General features: G+C 59.6%; 2 protein-coding genes across 2 annotated transcripts; one reads left to right on the forward strand and one right to left on the reverse strand.

Annotated features, from left to right (window-relative positions):
• Positions 1-3304: 3304 nt before the first annotated feature.
• ADGRG5 (adhesion G protein-coupled receptor G5) lies at positions 3305-8376 on the reverse strand. Its single transcript, XM_032195785.1, has 13 exons — positions 8316-8376; positions 7691-7780; positions 7400-7472; positions 7151-7289; positions 6023-6160; positions 5698-5814; positions 5426-5468; positions 5106-5212; positions 4771-4889; positions 4397-4662; positions 4222-4321; positions 3521-3783; positions 3305-3381 (listed from the first exon to the last, which is right to left on the reverse strand). The coding sequence occupies exons 1-13, from the start codon at positions 8374-8376 to the stop codon at positions 3305-3307; spliced, it is 1593 nt and encodes a 530-aa protein (XP_032051676.1).
• Positions 8377-13412: 5036 nt separating this feature from the next.
• On the forward strand, positions 13413-20491 carry CCDC102A (coiled-coil domain containing 102A). Its single transcript, XM_032195980.1, has 8 exons — positions 13413-14033; positions 16851-17068; positions 17189-17297; positions 17535-17651; positions 17761-17970; positions 18245-18415; positions 18512-18615; positions 19970-20491. The coding sequence occupies exons 1-8, from the start codon at positions 13470-13472 to the stop codon at positions 20094-20096; spliced, it is 1620 nt and encodes a 539-aa protein (XP_032051871.1). The 5' UTR covers positions 13413-13469; the 3' UTR covers positions 20097-20491.
• The last annotated feature ends 236 nt before the right edge of the window (positions 20492-20727 follow it).

The raw sequence follows: 20727 nt of genomic DNA on the forward strand, positions 1-20727 counted from the left end.
GGGCTTGGGGCTGGCTCCTGCCTCCCTGGCTGCCTGTTGCAGGTAGGGGTGCTCGTCCCTGGAGAGGTGCTGCTGGGGTGTGAACTGTGAGCTTGGCCCAGCTCAGCTCCAGTCAGTGCAGGGGAAGGGTGAGGGTGATGCAGCCACATCACAGAGCAGTGCTGGTAGGAGGGGACGTCTGGAGGTCCCAGATCCTGCTGAGCAAGACAGTGAGCAATGCCAGGGCAGGGCAGCCGTGCCTGTGGTGGGCTGAGTCTGAGAAAGCTCCAGGGATAGAAATCCCAGTGAACCATCCCAGGGCTGCACAACGTTCTTAGCAAAGACTTTCCTGTTGTGCCCAATCTGAGCCTCCCCAGTCAAAACCATGGTGATGCCCCTTGTTACAGCACTTAACACGGTCCTGAATAGCTGGATGCCAGCACCTCAGCCTCCCCCATTTCACAGCTGTGGGCTGCTCTCGCCCTGCCCTGCCTCCCGTCTGCTCGCCTCACTTGGCCCCGCTCCCAGCCAGTCTCACAAAAACATGTACTGCCCTGAGGGCTGCACGCTGCCTGGGCTTGAGCTGCGTCGGGGAGAGCTCATTTGCATGGGAAAGCAGGAGGCAGAGGTGGAGAGGGAGCTGGCAGCTCCTCTGGAAAGAGGTGAGGTTTGCCTTGAGCAGCCTCAGTCCCCAGCTGCTCCTGGCTTGTCCCCCTTGTGTCCAGATCCAAAACTGCCCTGCCCGTAGGTGCCCAATGAGGGGCCACTTATGGCTCTGACCCTGCATCTTTCAGCCTTGATCATAAAGTCAACCTTTTACAGCCTCTTGGGACCCCAAAGGTCTTCGAATCAGGAGGCCAGACCTCCCCTCATAAGGGTTTCTCCTTCTGGCAACAATGACAACAGCAACCTGCTGGGCACCAGGACTGTAAAACCCAACTGTAGAGAGCAATAAAATCATCTTGTTTGGGCTTGGCACTACAAACAAGCCGGCAGGAATGTGTGTGAAGTCAGAGTGAAAACTGATCCTGGAGATAGTACGAGGATCAAGATGCTCCCATAGGACAAGGGAAAGTGGTGTTGGTCGGCTCTCCAGCAGGCACCAGCAGTGAAGTCCTAAATCTAGATCCCCAAAGGCTGGTTGTTTCCCCCAGACTTTGAGGATTTTCCTTTGGGCTGGCACCTCAGCCTGAGGCTGGTGGTGAGGCGTGGCAGTGGCAGGCAGAGGGGTGATACCAGCTGCCATTGCTGAGGCAGGAATATCAGCCCTGACAGCCTGGCACGGGTCTTTGGCTGCCGCTCTGCAGGGCTCAATTGTGGGTCTGAGCCTCCTGCCCTGCAGAAACCCTGGCTACACCCTGGGCTGCAATCCCATGCAGTCCCAGGCTCCCTCCTTATCCCAGCTGCTGCCCAGCTCAGAAATCCCATCCCACTCAAGGAATCAAATGCTGACAAAATACACGGAATCTTGCCTGATAAGACTAAAGGTAAATAGGATCGGTTCTCCTTGAGAAGGTGAGACAGGCTGCTCCCCCTCCTGCCCATGCAGAGGCCACACCAGCTGTGCACTTGGTGCAGGGAGCAGAGGAGGCCTGGGGGCTCAGCCCTCCCTGTGCTGCCTGCAGCAAAAGCCCTGTGCCTTCGGTCCTAAAAGTCATGTTCTTTCAGTCCCCATCGCCATGCCGACACATGTGTGGGGTCCTTGGGGTGCCCTTCATCCCTGCTCCTGGCCTGGCAGTGTGGGAAAACATCTTCACGTTCCGCCTGGCTCCCTCGGGAGTGCTGTGCCCCACTGGGACCCCGCTGCCCTGGTGCTCCTGGGGTAGCCTGCACAGGGAGGCAGCGATGAGGTGATTGTTTTCCAAGAGCAGCCGGATACAGGAATAAGGCGCATGAATGCACCGGTGTCAGTGCACACAGTCACCAGCAAACTGCGTGACTCATGCCACAAAACTCTTCCCTTGGAGCTGGAGCTGCCTGAACGGGGAAGCGACTCCCCAGCAGGAGGTGCTCACAGTGGGGCTCATTCGCTGCCCCGCACTTGGCACCTCACCAAAGCCCAGGCTGTTTTTAATGGCCAAAGTCAGATGCTGAAGCACTGAACCATGCACAGCTCATAGCCACGAGGTGCAAGAGAGCCCGCAGGACAAGGGCATGGAGCTGGCTGCGGCTGTGCCTAGCGCACTCCAGCACTGCGCTCAAAGACCAAAACGGGACGGCTTTTGTCCTTGCTGTGAGTGGGATGGACGGAAACTCAGAGGCACTTTCTTTCCTTTGTGAACAGAACAAAGAACAAGAGCAAGTGGTTTCCTTGGCTTCCCAGAAATAGGCCCCATGAAGCTTTTTCCCTTTCTGGCGAAAGGGAAAAGCGCTCAATGGAGTGACACGGGAAGAAAGAGATGTGCAGTGAGCTGACTCGTGATGCCTGTTTTCCTGCCGCCAGAGCAGAAACTGGCAGCAGCAGTAAATGGCCTTGTTGTCCTGCTGCTGCCCATGCCCTGCACCCTTGAGCTGCAAATGTGGGGACAGAGGTACAGAGATTCATGTCCACGCCACCATCTCCATGGTGTGACACCTGTGAAGTCCCTGCAGCCCAGCAGAGAGATGAACGCCTGGATCCAAAATCTTGGGTGAAGAAGGGCAAAGCTTCAGCTGGCTTGGGTAGCTGCAGACTAACAGAGCCCTGCGTGCTGGGAAGCACATGGGGGTCAGGGCTTGATCACCATCTCCAACCCACACTTCCAGTCCCCACAGTTTGTCCTCGCTATTTATTTCCTGCAGGCTGGGCTGTTTAAACCCTGATAAAGAGTTTATTTGCATTGAAGAGCTCTGCTCTGAGTCCAGTTTCATAAGAGAGAAGGGAGGAAAGCCAATTTATCTTTGCTGTCAGCTCACTTACTTGTTTACCATCCTCCTCTCTACTCCAGAATCACTAAGCCAAAGCCCTTGTGTGCGTGATTGCTGGCAACTGGGGCTGTGGGCAGCCACTGTCCCTGACCTCACTCTTGGAGGAGGAGATGCTGGGGAGAATGATCACCATGCACCAGTGCCTGCTGCTTTGCTGTGAGATAGAGGCTGCCAGTGGCTGACTGTCCCATGTCCTGCTCTGCTCCAGCCCATTTGCACCCTGTGGGAGAAGTCAGTTCCAGTAAAAACGAGGGGGCAGCAGGGCCCCCCTGGGCCAAGTGTCCGGGGTGGTGCAGGGCAGCTGGGCACAGCAGTGGTGCTGCGGGTGGCTGCAGGCCCCTGGCTCTGGGCAGTTCCTTTGCAGCTCCAATACTTCCTCGGCAGCTCCTGGATCCCCATAGCCCCTCAGCAGGACGTGTTATCTGGAGGTGCTGCTGTCAGAGCTGGACCTGCTGCGGCGGTATGTGGTGATGTACCACAGGCAGATGAAGAGACCTGCAGGAGAGCAGTGGCATGGTCACAGCTGCAGGCTTCCCCATTGCCACAGTGGAAGGATGAAGAGTGGGAAGCTTGCAAGCCCCCACTGGTTTCCCTCCCCCCGACCTCCTTCCCTGACCAGGCGCTCCCCACTGACCTTGCAGGGAGTTGAGGATCGTGAAGAGGTAGAGCTGGGGGATGAGAAGGACGCCAAAGCTGAAGAAGGCCAAGCCCCAGGTGGTTCCCAGCAGGCAGGTGAGCCCCAGCACCGTTGCCCAGTCCCTTCTTGCCTGCCCCTTCTGGCACTTGATCCTCCTCAGCATTACTACCACGGCCACCAGCACCAGCGTGTTGAAGAGCAGGATGAGGCCAGCGTAGCAGAGGGTGACAAAGTGGGCCAGCGGGCTGGTGAGCCAGCACCTGACAGAGAGACACCCGTGTGGAGACAGGGACCAGTGCCCATAATCCAAGGGCTGGGTGTGTGGCAGGGCTCGGCGGTGTAGGGAGGAAGGGAGGGATGCGGCCATCCCCCATCACCCCATGGTGCTGGGAGATGGGGCATCTACGGGGGAAAAATGCCCCTGAAGCTGCCCAAGGCCCACAGCATCCAGCTGTGAGGGGGCATGGGCATGGCAAGCAGGTGCCCCCATCTGTAGTGAGGTGGGGGCCTGCAGGGTTCCAGAGAAAGGTCCAAGCTGATAAAAAGTGTCACCGGCAGAGCTACCACCGGCTTGTGCTTGCCCTGGGCCCAAATCAGCCTTGGGTCCCTGGGGTGCATGGGGAACCCGAGCTGCATGGGGAGCTTGGGGTACGGGGGGTACCTGGGGTGTGTGGGGAGCCAGCAGCCCCCACACTCACATGTTCATATTCTGGTAGCCGTCAGTGGTGTTGATGGCATGGCACCCATAGGTTTCTCCACTGAAGATCAGAACAGCCATCACAGCCAGCGTGGGCAGACCTGGGGGGCGAGCAGAGGCTGTGTGGGGCTCGGCGGGGGCAGCGGTGCCAGCAGAAGCCCATGGGAGCCACTCACCCCAAGCAAAGAGGCAGAGCTTGAGGAGGTAGTGCTGAATGTAGATGTTGTAGACCTTGACAAGGAGGAGGTAGAGGTGGAAGGCCTCGGCACCCATCCACGCCAGGGAGCAGAGGAGGCTTCCGTGGAGCAGGGCAGCAGCAGCCTGGCAGAGCCACTTGGTGCTGGTGGCCAGTGGCTTGCTCAGCAGGAAGCTGCCATTGAGCAGGAACAGCGCAGCCAGGAGGTTCATGTGGATCCTGGTCGTGGTGTCCTTCGGCCGGCGCCTGCAAGAGCAGAGAGGGCAAGGGGTTGCCGAGGGGTGCCTACCTGGCAGCAGGGCACGGCACGGCACACGGCACGGAGTGGCATGGTGTGGCACGGCGTGGCTCTACCTGAAGAAGCAGCAGAGCAGGAGGGTGCAGAAGGTGGCAGCGGCTGAGATGGAGCAGCCCACAGTGCTGATGTAGGTGAGAGACTCCAGCACAGGCTGGCTCAGGTTTTGTGCCTGGATCTGCCCACGAGAGGTAAGGACAGGGTGAGCCACAGGAAGGTCCCACACAGCACCCACCAGCTGGGAAAATGAGGGGAAGGAGGGGAATCTTCTTGCAGTAACCACCCCTCATAGCACCCTCTGCACCCCACATACACCCACGCACACCCACACCCCCACTGAGCTGCCTGCAGAGCTAAACAGGGGGAAGACGGGAAGGGAAGAAGGGTTGTGGACCATCAAGACGGCAAAGTAGGTGAGGTGGCTGCAGAGGCAGACAACGGTGCCCTCTCTGTGCTGGGTCTTGCAGCCCGCTCTGCTCCAGCTGCCTGCTCTGCCTGCGCCTGTGGGAGAGATGCTGTCAGAGGGTGCCCCAGCTCCCCACATGCCACACAGTGGATGGGAGACAGGCAGGGGCAGGCTTGCTGGCTCCTTGCTGGCCCTGCTCTGTCTTCTCCCTTTTTCCCATGGTGAGAGCTGCCTGGGGGCTGGCAGGCGATGCCTTCAGGTTGGCAGCGAGCTGACCATCCCCCCATCCTGGCTATGGACACACTTACCAGCTCCAGGCACCCAGAAGACACAGGTTGCGTTGGAGGCATCCTGGTGGGAAGGGGATGGAGGAGGTGAGAGATGGGAACAGCCTCTGCTCCCTGGGGAAGAACCCCCCCCCCCCTCCCCTGGATGCAAAGAAACTTCTTGATCCTGATGCAAGGAGGGAGAAACCTTATCTTTCCCAACTCAGGAGGGAACACAATGTTGGGGATCCCCCACATCCCCAGAGCTTGGCTGTGTCCAGCATCACCAGTGCCCACAGCAGAGCCCTGCTCACCAGCACCATGTCGTGCCAGAACTGGATCTCCACGGGGCGCCTGAGCCCGGTCACGGTCCTGTTCTGCAGGAAGGCTCCCAGGATGTGGTTGTTCAGTACAGAGCTGTTCTGCTCGTCCTGCAAGAGCCAGGGTTCCTGTGGGGAGTGCCTCAAGACCCCAGGCTGCCATCGCGGCCTCAAAGGACATCCCACCCACCCCAGGCACCCTGCATGGTGCAGGCAATGCATGGCATTTGGGCCAGTGTGCTGCTGGAAAGAGCTGCTCAGGGTGGCTGGAAAAGTCTCCCCAGGCACCCTCACCCCACCAGCACAGGCCTTGACTCACCAGGAAGATGGAAGGACTGTGGATGTAAATGCAGATGAGCTTGTGCTCCTCCCGTTCCCGCATGCCCTGCATGAGCTCCATTGGGAATCTTATGGCATGTTTGGGCTTTGCCTTGTTTCGCCCCTTGTTCTTTGCCTGCTGGGAGGGCAGAGAAGCGTTTTGCCACCCAACACCCTGCCAGCCCAGCAGTACTCTAGCCCCACACTGCCCACAAGAGCCACAGGCCTGGGTGGTGGCCTGGCTGCCCCCTGGCACAGCCACCCCAGTTCAGCATCACTCCACAGCATTCCCCAGCTCTGGTGGCAGCTCCAGCCCAGTGCACCACATCCCCAGCCCCACCGTGGTGTCGGAGCTGCTTGTGGACACTTGGAGCAGCTGCTCCAAGTCCCGATGCTGAAGACGAGCACAGGCTGGGGCTGCAGGCAGAAGGACACATAGAAGTCCACCCCATCTGGCATGTTCGGGGGGCAAGCAGAGAGCAGAGGGCATCGCAGCAGGATGCTTTGGGAGATGCCCCCAGGGTGTCTCTGCTCCCCCAGGTCCCGAGCAGGGGTCCCAGCTAACACATGGGCACCCACACTGGAGCGAAAGCTGCTTTGCTCAGCAGCAGCTACGCTTTACGAGGAAGGGAACTTGGCTGGAGCGACCCGACCGCAGAGCCGAGGAAGTCTCGCCGCCGGGGCTGCAGGAAGTGCTGCGGGGCTGCCTCAGGACCCCTCTGCTCCGCACTGCAGAAGCGGTCCCAGTGCTGTCCCCCGTCCTTCGCATCTCCCTCTTTGCTGAGCAAAGCCACGGCTCGGGGCTTCTTGTTTTTGGATCTTCAGGCCCCAAGGCACAGGGGGCTGGCTGAAAATCCCGGCTCTCCGCAAGCGCGCAGCGGAAGCCCCCCAGTGTCGGCGCTGGGGATCTGCAGCCGGTTTGCCTGGGGCCACGTCTCCCGGGGTTGGGCTTGTGTAAAGCATGCTCAGAAGGTGCCCAAAACCAACCTGCTCCTCATCAACCCCCGCACAGGTGACCGAGAGCCACCCCGGCATCCCCCCTAGGGGGATCCCGTGCAGGGAGGAGGGATGGAGGGGCCGGTGCTGTGTGCATGCTGCAGGGAGAGCCTGGCAGCACAGGGGTACTGACCGCACTGCTGCTGAGATTTAAACCTTTGAAGCTGTCTGACATGACACTGTACACGTGGGCCTCGACCAGACTGGTCTGGAAGTGGCATCCCTCCTTGCCGGGTTTGCTGCGGGCTAGCGCCTGCTCAAGCTGATTTAACCTGCAAGGGGAAAAGGAGGGCTTGTGGGACAGGGTGCAGTGCGAGCGGGCCCCTGAGGCTGCGGGGGATGTGGAGGGTCTGGGGACAGCAGGGATGAAGCTGCCACTCACCTGTCCCAGTTGTACTGGCGGTTGCCCTGCTCCAGCCCCTTATCCAGGTGCTGCATGCAGCTCTGTATAGTCTCTATGTATGCGAGAAGTGTTTTGGGAGCTGAGCCTCAATGCACAGCATCCTTCCCCACTCGCCATCCCCCTCTCACCCCAGTCTTTTCCCATCCCCCTCTTCCCCCCCAAGCTGGGAAGTCCCAATTGGTCTCCAAACCACCCAGCTAACACCAGCAGGCATCACCTCCAGACTGCTGCTGGCAGCAAGGTGGCACAGGGAAGATCTACAGGAGATGCCCCTACCTTCGTATGGCAAGACAGACCCAGCGAGGCAGAGGACAAGGATGGTCAGCAGCAGGGTGGGCATCTCCGCGCTTTTCTCTGCTCCTGTGAAAGGTACCCACTACCAAGTCCCAGCCCTGGGATCGCACTTGGGAAGCGTCCAGTCACTGTCTGGCCAGCCAGGGCTGGGACAGGCTGCCATGCAAATCCCAGTGGTGCTGCCACCTGCCATGCAAATCCCTGTGGTGCTCTGCTGCAGCACCAGGGCTCACTGGGACTGTCCTGGTCCTGAGTTCCCCAGGAGGAAGCATCCCCAGCACCAAGTAAGATTTGCATCTGTTGCAACACTGTCCTCATATCTGCTCTCGGCTCCTACTGCACATACAACAACAACCCCAAGAGCAGCAGCTTGCCTGCTGTGAGGGAGAGACCACAGACCTCAAAGCGGTGTACTCCCCATGCACAAATACATGCAGAAATGTTTGTACTGCCATCGGGGCATAGCAGGAGAGACCCTTTTGCATTGCTAAGGCCAGAATTGACCAGTGCAGCAGGACTTCCCAGAAGGGTTGTGGGCTGGTGATGCCCTGTTGTGCTGACACCTCCCGAGCACCAAGCCATGACTGCCACAAGGCTCTGCCTGCACATGGCAGCAGCAGCAATGCCTTGGTCAGCAGGCGGCTGCTCCCCAGGCTGTCCATAGTCCCCAGTGCGATAGCAGTTTTTGGCAGCCCACGGTGGGCACTTTGCTGCTACATCCATCCCACTGCACAGCCTGCAGCACTCCAGGCAGCACGGGAGCTGAGGGCAGCTCCCGTGGAGAGCCAGCACCCGTGAGGGCTCCACGGACCATCATTCCCCCAAGACAGAGCCAAGAGAGGAAAATGCTGATGCTGAAGGGAAGGGAGCTGGGAGGTGCAGACACCATGGTGAGAGCAGCTCCTTCCTGTGCTGTGTGCTCAGCCCTGGCCCCAGGAAGCCCCCATGCTGCGCAGGAACCCTTCCCACCCACCAACCCCAGGAAGTCCCCAACTCCTGTAGGGAAGCCCCTACCTGCTGGAGCTGGGGTGGTGGAGCTGCAGCGGTGTTCAGGTGTCTCTGGAGCTGCTGTGCCACAAGCTTGGCGCAGGCACCACAGCGAAGCTGCCGAGCCGCTGGGTAACTGTCTATATTTTGGGTCTGTGCAGCAAAAAAGGAAGTGCTCATATGCAGATGAGAAGACTAAATCAACAGCACTTCCATATTCCCTGTTGCTTATTCTTTCCAGATGCTGTGCTGGGGACCAGGGTCGCAGCTGGCACACCAGGGGCAGTGTCCCTGGTATGGGGACTTCAGCCAAACTTCAGCTCTGAGGCTGAAGGCCGTGAGGGCACAGGTCTGCCATTTGGTGTGGCCTGAGGACAATTTGCTCCCCAGTCACATTTGATATAATCAGGTTTCTGCATCAGATCAGCTTCTCACTGCCTTCTTTCTCACAGCTCCTGTTGAAGGCAGCTTTGATGGAGGTGAGCAGCTGGAAGAGAAGCCCAGCCCAAATTCACGGGCCCTCTGTGAGATGAGTTTGCCTGGACTCAGCCGTGCCAGTACCCATCACTGGGTAACGATGCCACATGGGGTCCCTGGCACCTGCAGCTACCCATGCAATGAGTCTCCAGGTCTCAGCCCATGGAGCAGCACAACCACCAGCCTCCATCCTGAAGATGGGAGCCCTTTGGGGTGGATTTAGTGGAAGACTGCTGGGCACCATCAGGCACTTGCTGCTTTTGGGGCAAGCTGTGAATACTGCAAAAGGACATAATGCTGCAGAAGGTCCTGGAGCCTTCTGGTGTCACCATGATGACAATTTCCAAGCAAGCAGTTAAGAAACACTTACAGTATTTCATCTGAGCATTTTCTGAAGAAAATTCAAGAAAGTTCTTGGAACAACTGGCTGTTTCCTCAAACAAGACTTTCAGCTTCGTTTTCTTCAAATAACTTCTGCTCCCAGCTAAAAGCAAGAAGTTCACTTCCAGCCTCAATGTCTTTTGAACCTGGCATCAGCTCTTCTTCCCCTCTGCACTGCTCAGTTTGCCAACAAAAAGCTCTGACAGGTTTCCAAGCCTGTTTCAGTGCCAGAAGGGCCAGCAGCTCCGGAAGCAGGTAAAAGTACAGCCCGCCGGCCAGCACAGCAGCACGGGCCAGCCCCTCCTCAAACTGCCTGCAAAATCATTTTTCTCCGAGGCAAATTGCAGTGAAGGAGCGTGGGAGAGCAAACCCTCTTCCCTGATGTTTTGAGGCTGCTTCCAGTGGAAAAATACCAGGCTTTGAGGGAAGGGGTGAAAACACACAGAGGCAACTTCAGCTTTGTTTTAACTTGATTTTCCCCGCTCACCTGACCTGGGGGAGTGTTGGGCATCAGCACCGCATCCCTTCCCATGGGAAACAAGTGCTCAGGGCCACGTACATTTCAGAGCTGTTGGCTGGAAAACCTGCAGGGAAAGGAAAAATATCCAGGGAAAATGGTGTTGCGGTGGTAAGACAATCCAGGAGGGGAATACCGTGATGTGAAATGCTTCTGGATGGGAGGACCTGAACATCTTTGGGTGCATCACAACCACCCAGAGTTTCCTGTCTGGTGAAAAGCTGGGCTGGTGCTTGTGCCTTCCCTGGGGAGGAGATCAGCTCCGGCAAAGCATGCTTCCTCCTTCCAGTGGCCAGCCTCCATATCAAATGGCAATTCTAAGCTTTCCTAGTATCATGTTTTGGAACAAAACCTTTTGGTTAGAGGAGTTGTTGCTTGGTTGGAGCAGGGCAGAGCCGGCACTAGGACACACAGCACTGTGTGGCTGTCCTGGACCTGCACACCTGCAGGGACCCATGGCAGGCCATCCCATCACTGCTAGGGCCCTGAAACACAGCACTATATCCCACGGAGCAGGGAGGAATCTGCTGAAAACCTCTGCAGTTGAGGCTGGGGCAAGTGATCTTTGGCCAGAGCCCCTAAATGGCAGATCTGGAGCGGCGTGGCACCCCCAGGAGCACACAGGGCCAGGATGAAGGCGGGTGGGAGCTGCTCTCACAGCCAGCCTCCGATGCTGCATCTCCAACGGCTCTGTAAGTGCTCAAACCCTCAGACCAAGCCTGGCAGCTGCAGCCCCAGACGCACGACCTCAAGTTTGCACGTGAACGCGCCCACACGGGTGCACGCTCCCGAGCAGACCCCCGAGAGCGAGCGCACCCCTGGGCACGCCTCAGTACCCCCAAACAACCCCAAAGTACCACAAAACTGCCCTGACGCGTGCAGCACACCCGCGTGGCAGCGCGCCCTTGTGCAAACCGTGCACACCCTTGTGCACGCCCTTGTGCAAACCCTTGTGCAAAACTTCGTGCAAAACCTCGTGCAAAACTTTATGCACGCCCTTGTGCACTCCCAGCCCCGCCACGGGCCGAGCACAGAGCCGGGTCCCGCCGCCACCGGCCCCGGCGCAGCGCCGCGAGCGTGGCGTGGCCTGGCCCGGGGCGGGGGGCGGGGAGCGGCGGGAGGAGGAGGAGGAGGAGGAGGAGAAGGAGGAGCAGCGGACTCCGCCAGCAGCGCCCCGTGCCGCGCGGGCTGCCCGCAGCTCGGCGGTCCCCGGTGAGCGGGCGGCACCGGGCGGGGGCGCGGCGCGGGCACCGGGCGGGGCGGCGCGGACAACTTGCAAGAAAGTTTGGTGGGGCAGGGCCGGGGCGGTGCGGGGCGGCCGGGACGGGACGGGCTGAGCCGGGCTGAGCCGGGCTGGGATGAGCCGAGCCGAGCCGAGCTGAGCCAGGCGGCCCCGAGCCGAACCGGGCTGTGCCGGGCCGGGCCGGGCCGGGCCGGGCGGGGCGGGGGGCACGAAGGAATGCGGCGGCTCCCGCGGGCCGGGCGCGTCACCAGCGGGCGGCTGAGTGGCAGCGGCCTCGGCCAATGGGGCGTCGCGGGGGACGGGCGGCTCCGCCCCCGCGGGGAGCCCGGGGCGGCCGGCGGGGGGCGCGCGGTGGGACGGGGCCGGGGGGGGCCCGCGGGGGCGGCCCCGGTGCCGCCGGGACCGCGGTGCGCGGAGCTCCCCGGTGCCGCGGGACCCGGGGTGCGGTAGCGCTGTGAGTGCCTCTGCCGTCGAGCCCCCGGCTGCACCTCCCGCAGGGCTCCTCAGAAGCTTCATTGAGCGCCGTCGGAGCGCGGCGTCGCTGCCTGGCGTGGGCACGGCGAGAGGCGCCCCCCAGTGCGCGCCCTGCGGGGGTCCCGGGCCCTGCCTGAGCACCCCCGAGCTGCCGCTGCTGGGACATGGCAGCCCGCACAGGTGCAGGGCAGCCTCGGGTTTGTCCCCTCCGTGGTGGCCACAGCACGCGGAGCACCCACGTCGTGCCCACTGGGGGCTCCTGGATCCACACGAGGGCTCCGGCAGCACCCCAGGCCTGGCAGCAGCGGGGTTTGCATGGAGGTGACCCCCGGAGCAGTGCTGAGACCGGCACTGGGTCTGGCTCCACGCTGACGGACTGGCAGGCTGCGGGCTGGCTAGCCCTGGCCTCTGTACTTATCCCATTAGGAGGTGTAGCAACCTCCCATTGAGGTTTCCTGGGTTGGTTTCCCTTTTTGGCAGAGCCCAGGCCTTCCCTGCTGCACCGAGGTCATTTCACAGCTGCAGGCAGCTGGCTTGAGCTTGCTGTTCCCATATTAGTGCAGAGTGCATCCTGCCACCTCCACGCTCATCCTCCTGCCTTCAGAGCTGAGGTGAGCTGGCAGAGCCCAGCCTGGCCCTGTGGTGGTGGGGAGGATGCACTCTGCAGTGCTGGCACTCCAGAGGCTCTCTGGTTTCAAGCTGGAGTGCGCTTCCAACAGCTGCTCCTGCCATCCTCCATCCTGCTGGCACCTTTACCCTTTGCAGGAGCTGTCGGGGCTGCAGCTGGGCCCTGTGATTTGGCCAGCCCTGCTCCCCCGGTAACTCTGAGGGGGCTTGAACTCTGGTGTGTTGCAGGAACGGGTCCTGCAGCTGCCCAGGATGGGCAGGACAAGCCCTGGGGTGGGTGCCATGTGGGGCAGGAGGGCAGCTGGCCTTGCCTCCATGCCCCTGCAGCGAAATTTCTGACCCCATCCTGCCCCAACCATTGCTGTTGGCACCTGAAGGGGGTGATGGCATGGGGGTCCCATCTGCCCTCTACCCCCCTCGAAAGCAACTCAGGGTGGCAGAACCACCTCCTGCCCCATGTGCATCCCTGTCACGCTCTGGGCACTTGGCGAGTGTGAGCTGTGGAGCCAAGCCAAGATAAGGTGCCAGTGGCTGGGTGGTGAGCTGCAGTCCTTGCTGGGGACACGACACGCTGGGGACCCTGCTGGGGTCATTACTTGGGTCCTTGCTGAGGTCATCACCAGGAATTTCTCTAAGGATGCCACCGGGGTCCTCAATGGGGACTCTTCTGGTCACATCCCTTGGGTCCTTGCTGGATGCCTTCTTGGGGACCTCACTGGGGAATGTCACCAGGCTCCTTGCTTGGGTCCTTGCTAGGGACCTCACTGGAGATCTCAAAGCTTAGTGTGCCACCTCCCAAAATGAGCCATATGCCAGTGTCTGGGGCCAGGGGATGCCTCTCAGGATGATCCCAGGAGGTAGGTGGTGGCTGTCCCTATGCCACCACATAGGCCATGCCATCCCCTTCCACCTGAGCATTTCAGCTCTTCCCTCTCCAGCCTCTTCTGACACCTCCTCTTTTCCGCAGGCCCCCACGTCGGAGGGGACACCCCGACAGCAACGGCAAAGGTGATGCGACTGCCCTAGGGCCCACACCAGGGAGGTCTGCCATGAGCCAGAGCGGGGCCTCGCGCCTGGCCGGCTCACCCCAGCTCCATGGGGGCTCGTTGCTGGCCCTGCTGGGCCCCGAGCGGGGCAGCGGGAGCGAGCTGGCCCCTGCCCCGTCGCCCCCCTCGCCACCCAGTGGGACGCCCTCACCCGGACCCCCGCCAGCCCTGCTGGAGGGGGACTGGGAGGGCCGGGAAGAGCTGCGTCTGCGGGAGCTGGAGGAGGCACGGGCACGGGCGGCCCAGATGGAGAAGACGATGCGGTGGTGGTCAGACTGCACGGCCAACTGGCGGGAGAAGTGGAGCAAGGTGCGAGCTGAGCGCAACCGGGCGCGCGAGGAGGTGCGGCAGCTGCGGCACCGCCTGGAGGCCCTCACCAAGGAGCTGGCCGGCTTGCGCCGCGAGCGCCAGGAAGGGCTGCAGGAGCGCCAGCAGCTGGGCCGGCAGCTGGCACGCCTCCGTGGCCGGGACCACAGCCCTGATGCCGACACCAATGGGGATGGTGAGGCCGACGCCGAACGGGAGCCCGTGCGTGATGTGGGGGCCGAGGCGCCTCACAAAGCCAAGGTGAAGCTGCAGGCGCTGCCCCTGCTAGGGCCAGCGGGGAGGCAAGGGGGGAAATCCCAAGAATTGGGAAAAGGGAGGCGTTGCAGGAGCTGGGAATGGGAGGGGGGTCCTGCAGACAGTGGGGTTGGATGGCGTGGTGCCATGCAGCAGAGCTCTCCCAGGTGGGGTGGTGCTGCTGAGAGCAGAGCAGGCTGGGGACTGAGCCCCTGGGAGCGGTGAGGTGGGGGAGTGTCAGCAGATGGACAGGGTCCTTGTAAGCAAAGAAGATCCTCCTAGGCACCATTGTAGAAAAATCCCCTAATCCCTTTCTAGGAACTCAACATGCCAGGGTACCTTTCTTAGGTGCCCGTATGCTAATGCACGCAGGATGAAGAATAAAGAAGATGAGCTGGAGATGTTTGTGCAAATGCAGGGTTATTGTCTTGTTGGGATCATGGAGACGTGGTGGGATTACTCCCATAACGAGTGTGGCAGTGGAGGGATGCAGGCTGTTCAGGAAGGACTGGCTGGGAAGATGAGGAGGGGCTGAAAGCCTCCGTGTGGGAGAGCAGCTGGAGCACATGAAGCTCTGCTTGGGAATTTCTGGACTTCTGATTTAGGATTAAAGAGACGAGAGGTAAAGGAGGTATAGGTGACCCTGTAGTGGGTGTCTGCTGCACGCCACCGCACCAGGCAGAACGAGCAGATGAGGCCCTCTACAGACAGAGAAGAAGCAGCATTACATTTGCAGGCCCTGGACCTTATGGGGGACTTTAACCACCCTCAGATCTGTTGGAGGGACAAGACACCAGGACATAAGCAATTGAGGAAGCTCCTGGAATGCGTTGATGAGAGCTTCCTTCTCCAAGTGATAGAAGAGCCCATGAGGAGAGGTGGGCTGCTGGACCTCATGCTCACCAAGTTGTTGGGGGCATAAAGGTAAAAGGCAGCCTTGGCTGCAGGGACTATCAGATGTTGGATTTCAGGCTCCTTAGGGCAGTGAGGAAGACACATGGCAAGCTCACTACCCAAGACTTGAGGAAAGCAGACTATGGCCTTTTCAGGGATCTCCTTAGTGGAGTAGTGTGGAATAAAACCCTGGAGGGAAGAGGAGTCCGAGGAAGCTGGTTAATATTCAAAGACCACCTCCTCCAAGCTCAGAGGCAATGCATCTCAACAAAGAAGAAGTCAGACAAAAAAGCCAGGAGGCCTGCATGGATGAAAAAGAAGCTCCTGGTCAAACTCAAACACAAAGAAAGGAGGCATAGAGAGGATGGAAACAAGGATGGGTAGCCATGTAGGAATACAGAGACATTGAATACTGAGCCTCCAGGGATGAAATTAGGAAAGCTAGAGCCTAAGTAGAATTGAATCTGGCTGCTGGGACAAGAATGATGGAATAGCTAATTCTGGAAACCATTTCCAGGTACATGGAGGACAGGAAAACCTCCAGGAGCAGTCAGCGTGGCTTCACCAAGGCGAAGTCATGCATTATCAACCCGATAGACTTCTGTGATTAAATGGCTGCCCTGATAGATAGAGCAGCAGTGGTACCTTGGGAAACTGTATCGTGATGGTTCAGTACATCTGACTGCATGGCTGCCAAGGGTGAAATCTGGGAATAAACTAACAAATAGGCATGGATAATTGTGCTGTGGTAGCTGGTGTATGTGTGTAGCAGGCACAGGCTGTCCAGGGGACTGCCCCGTGTTCTGCAGTGGATTGAGGTTACACTTAATGGCTGTAAGCCTTATTCTGCACTGAAACCAGGAAATTTCTGGTGTAAGAACTCAAAGGAATCAGTTTGCACATTTTTAAGCAGGAAAAGTAAACATCATCGTGCTGCACTGCTGGAGGCCACAGCATCTGTAGCAGGGGTGAGTTCGGTACAGCTTTGCCAGAAAACCTTGTTGTCTGCTTGCGGCTCAGCAGCCTCCCCTGGCTTCCTGTGCAACCACCGTACAGCCTCACCAGGGGTCTCAGCACACAGCCCCTGCATCCCAAACACCCCATGGTAAGCAGAAACAGTCAGCATGGACTCTCTACTTGGCTCCTGAGGACATCATGTTGCTGGAAAACAGATTGCTGGGGGAAAAAAAAAGTGATTTGAGGAGGGAAAGGAGGATGGGGGTGACCCATCCCTCGTGGGCACGTCCCTGCAGCTCCCCTGACAGCAGCCCCGCAGTGATGGGGACAAACCCGCAGCCTCTTGCAATCCCAGCTGTGATTTCGTCCAGGGGTATTTCCTGAGACCAGGAGCAGCTCTTGTCTCTGGGAGGTCTTGCTGTCAACAGTGTTGGCTCCCTCTTCACCAGCCCCAGGAGCAAGCAGGGCTTTGATAGTGACCAGGCTGCAGCGCTGTACACACCCACCCATGGATTTTGTGGATGTGCAAAAAGCACAAGCAAGCAAACATTGAGGGGGTTTTCTGCAGCAAGCTGACTTGCTGTGCGCTCCTGGAGCCTGGTTAAAGACCTCCATGGCGTGGTGGTCACAGTCAGATTGGTGTAATAAGTCAGTACTACCCCTCCCTAATATAGCACAGAACACGGAGCAAGGTGCAGAGGTTGGAGGCAGAAAGTGTGGCAGGTGTGAAAGTGCAAAGATGCACAGGGGCATCCTCATCAGCCTTGATGGGGCTTGGCTGTCCAGAAAGGGGGCCCAGGAGGGAAGGATATGGAGCGGGAGCTGGGGATGTTGATGGCTATCACACACTGTAGAGCAGTGGGTGGCATCCCTGGTGCATGGGGAGCCAGGGCTGCACCCGCGTTGGGGAAGGCCTTGGCTTCCTGCTCATGACCCCTTCCTCCCTGTGCTGTGCTGGCTGTGGCACTACAGGAGCTGGAGCTGGTGGAGAACATCCTGAAGAGCAAGCAGGAGGGTGCTGAGAGCTGGGAGCAGCGGGGTGCCCCAGGCACACGGGCCTCCTTCTCCCGCCAGGAGCGGAGCCGTCTGCTCTGGGAGGACGTCAGCGTCATTGAGGAGGATGCCACCAAAATCACTGCCCTGAAGCTGAGGCTGGACGAGTCCCAGAAAGTGCTGCTCAAGGAGCGGGAGTGAGTGCTTGGGGCTTCAGGCTTCTGGGATGCCATCCAAGCCTGGCTGGCAGCCGTCTCCACTGAGAGGAGATGGACCACGAGGTCCTGCCAGCCCTCACTGGGGCTGCCTCTCCACAGGGACAAGCTGGCGCTCAGCAAGAACATCGAGAAGCTGGAGGGCGAGCTCAGCCAGTGGAAGATCAAGTATGAGGAGCTCAACAAGAACAAGCAGGAGGTGATGAAGCAGGTGAGTGAGATATCCAGAGGCCGGGGGGGGGGGGCATGTCCCTGTTGTAGTGCCATTGATCCAGCTACTCTGGTCCTTCCCCAGAGGTCTGGAGACTCCAGGCCTTGCTAGAGGTGGCAGCTGTGGAGTGGCCAAGGGGGACACATCCCCCCAGCCTAGAGGGGGCTGTGGAGACGAGCTCAGCTGGTGTCGGGTGGGTGGTCACTGCCTGCCTCAGGTGCTGTATCCCCCGTGCAGCTGAACATCCTCAAGGAGATCCACCAGGATGAGCTGGGACGCATCTCAGAGGACCTGGAGGACGAACTGGGTGCTCGCTCCAGCATGGACAAGAAGCTGGCGGAGCTGCGCATGGAGGTGAGGCTGGGCGGTGGGGGGCAGCTGGGGCACTCCAGTGAGAGAGGAGAGGGTATGGAGGAGCAGGGAACCTCTGCTCCCCCTGGGCTACCCCATGTCCCCTGCCCAGATGGAGCGGCTGCAGGCAGAGAACGCGGCTGAGTGGGGCCGGCGGGAGCGGCTGGAGACCGAGAAGCTCAACCTGGAGCGGGAGAACAAGAAGCTGCGGGCACAGATCGAGGACCTGGAGGAGGTGCTGGCTCGCAAGCGGCGCCAGACAGCCAGCGCCCTCGACACCGACCTCAAAACCATCCAGGCTGAGCTCTTCGAAAAGAACAAGGTGTGAGGGGCAATCCCACCCGGGGCCTCCCCAGCCCTGTGCTGCTCCCTCCCTTGGAGCCCTGGGTCCCTGTGTGCCCCTGTCACTTCAGAGGTGGTTCATCCTCCTCCCAAACTCTGCCTTCACCCCCCATTTAGGGGGCAGCAGTGACCCCGTCTCTGTTCTGTTACCACTCCTCCATCGTGTGGGGTGGTGGGACAGGTCCCCGGGGAGGGAGAGGGGCTGCTGGGGGTGTACCCGCAGAGCAGCCATGCTCAGCCCCCTTCTGCTGCAGGAGCTGGCCGACCTGAAACACATCCACACCAAGCTGAAGAAGCAGTACCAGGAGAAGATGGCGGAACTGGCCCATGCCAACCGCCGCGTGGAACAACATGAGGGCGAGGTGAAGAAGCTGCGCCTGAGGGTGGAGGAGCTGAAGAAGGAGCTGGCCCAAGCTGAGGATGAGGTGAGCCCCCGTGGGCGGCATACCCTGGGGAGGGGGTGGCTCTGCTTGTTCCGTGGCTGCAGACAGCCCCATCCCTGTCCTCATCCCCTCCCGCAGCTGGATGAGGCCCACAACCAGGCACGGAAGCTGCAGAGGTCGCTGGACGAACAGACGGAGCAGAGCGAGAGCTTCCAGGTGCAGCTGGAGCACCTGCAGTCCCGGTGAGCAGGGTCAGAGGGTGTGACGGGCTGAGGAGGACACAAGGGTGGGCTGGTGTGCTCCCTGCTGCTGCTGTCCCTCTGCCAGCACCTTCAAGCATTGTCTGACCTGTGGCTGCAGGGGCTGAGTGCTCCCAGCACATCCTTGGAGCAGCGTTTGTGCCGGTGGAAACTGGGTGACCTTCCCCTCCCACTTAAACCAGCATGAGGCTGCCTGCAGACCAGTGCAGCCTGGCTTCACTGGGATTTCACCTGATGATGCCCAGGGTGAGGGCAGCAGAAGCAGGGCTGGGGAAGCAGGAACTGAGCCTAGGCTGCATTCTCTGTCCTGGGCTCCTTGGCTGGAGGTGAGGGGAAGGTGCTGGGACCAGCCAGCAGCGATGTCCCCAGAGCTGGAGAGGTGTCAGGGTGCTCAGGCCTTTTGTCCTAATGGAGAGCACCTCTGTCCCCATCTGGGATCATCCCACCTGAGACATTCAACAGCACAAATCACAGAGCTCAAGACTCTGAAGGTTTCTGCAGACCTGTACTGCATTCTGGCCCCTGCCTGGCTCTGATCCTGAGCAACTGCTGGGGCACCTCCATCCCTGTCCCTGGGTGGCACAGGCTGCCCTGGGCAGACCTGAGCCTGAGGAGGAGCAGCAATGCAGGCACAGGGAGCCAGCAGCTACTGGAAAGGCCTCAGGTTTTATTGCTCTTAAAACCTTTTCACTGGGCTCACTTTGCTTCTCCAGCAATAAAGAGATAAAATGGCCATGAGAGAGATCAATTCTGCTCCAAAACATCTCTGGGAGGTACTTTGGGAGTTTGTTTTTATAATCTTCCTTTATTTTATTGGGACATCTTCATTAAATCATAGAGGAATAATGGAAGCTTCATCTTCCCCCCTCCCTGCCCCTCCAGCACGCTCACCCTGAATAATTCATGCTTTCCAGTAAAATGCAGCAAACAACCAGGGAACGGTGGGAGAGCTGTGCCTTCACAGTCCTGGGCCCTTGATTTCAGATTTGCCCCATAAATCTTCACTGATGAATTTTAATGCAGGAGTGAATGAGGAGCTAAAGACACTGAGCTTCCTGTTGACTGGGCCATTACAACGCTGAGCCCCCCCCCGCCCCCGGCTCCCTGTAATTTAGCTCCACATCAGCACTTTGGGGCTGCTCCGTGGGAGAAGTGGGAAGAAGCTGCTGGGTTTGCAGATGGGGAAACTGAGGCACGTCCCCTGGGGATGTGAGGGTGCCTCTCTGGTTTGGTGCAAGTTCCCAGACTCGGTGGGTGCCCCATGAGTTGGGGGGGGTGGGTGGGATGAGGCAGGGGCTTTGCCCTGCTGCCAGCCCTGGCATCTCTCCCTCTGCAGGCTGCGGCGGCAGCAGAGCACACCGCTCTTCGGCAAGATGCGCAGCACCCGCTTCGGCCCCGATGACCCCGGGGATGGCACCAGCGACCCTGATGAAGATGAGGACCTGCAGATACAAGTGCCCTAGTGCCTGGGGCTGGGGCAGCACCCCAGCCACCACTGCCATGGGCACGTCCTGTGGTGGTTCCCTGCCAACAAGTGCCTGTCACCACCAGGCTCATCTCACACCACCTTGCACCCACATCACCTGTGCTATGACCCCAATATGGATGGGGGAACTGAGGAACAGAGCAGCAGGAAGATTCTTGCCTGGGGATGTCCTGAGCCTGCTGTCTCCACTTCTTGGACAGTATCTGATGCCCCTTGGCTGCCAGCTCCCCCTGGAAGAGATGTGGGTGCAAAACTAAGCAACAACCGAGCAGACCAGGAGGAGGAAACCTGGGGTGGAGAGGGGCACTGTGCTGAGTGGGGTGACCCAGGGCCCTGCAGCCAGTCAGGCTCTCCTGCCCAATTTTATATATATATATATATATATATAATATGTATGTATGTATTTGTATATGATTTTTTATTATAAATACAGAGCCCAGAGGGGCCCAGGCTCTGCTGGTGTCTTGTGCTGCTGATCTATCTCCACAGCTCCTTGCTGGCAGGCTCAGGGCCCTGCTGCGGGCTCGAGGGTGGAGGGACAAAGGTACGCGCGGCCGCCACGCCGCAGGCAGCACCTGGGGGATGATGTTCCTCAGCAAGCTGCACGT

This window comes from Aythya fuligula, chromosome 12, assembly GCF_009819795.1.
Source record: "Aythya fuligula isolate bAytFul2 chromosome 12, bAytFul2.pri, whole genome shotgun sequence".
Classification (NCBI taxonomy): Eukaryota; Metazoa; Chordata; class Aves; order Anseriformes; family Anatidae; genus Aythya; species Aythya fuligula.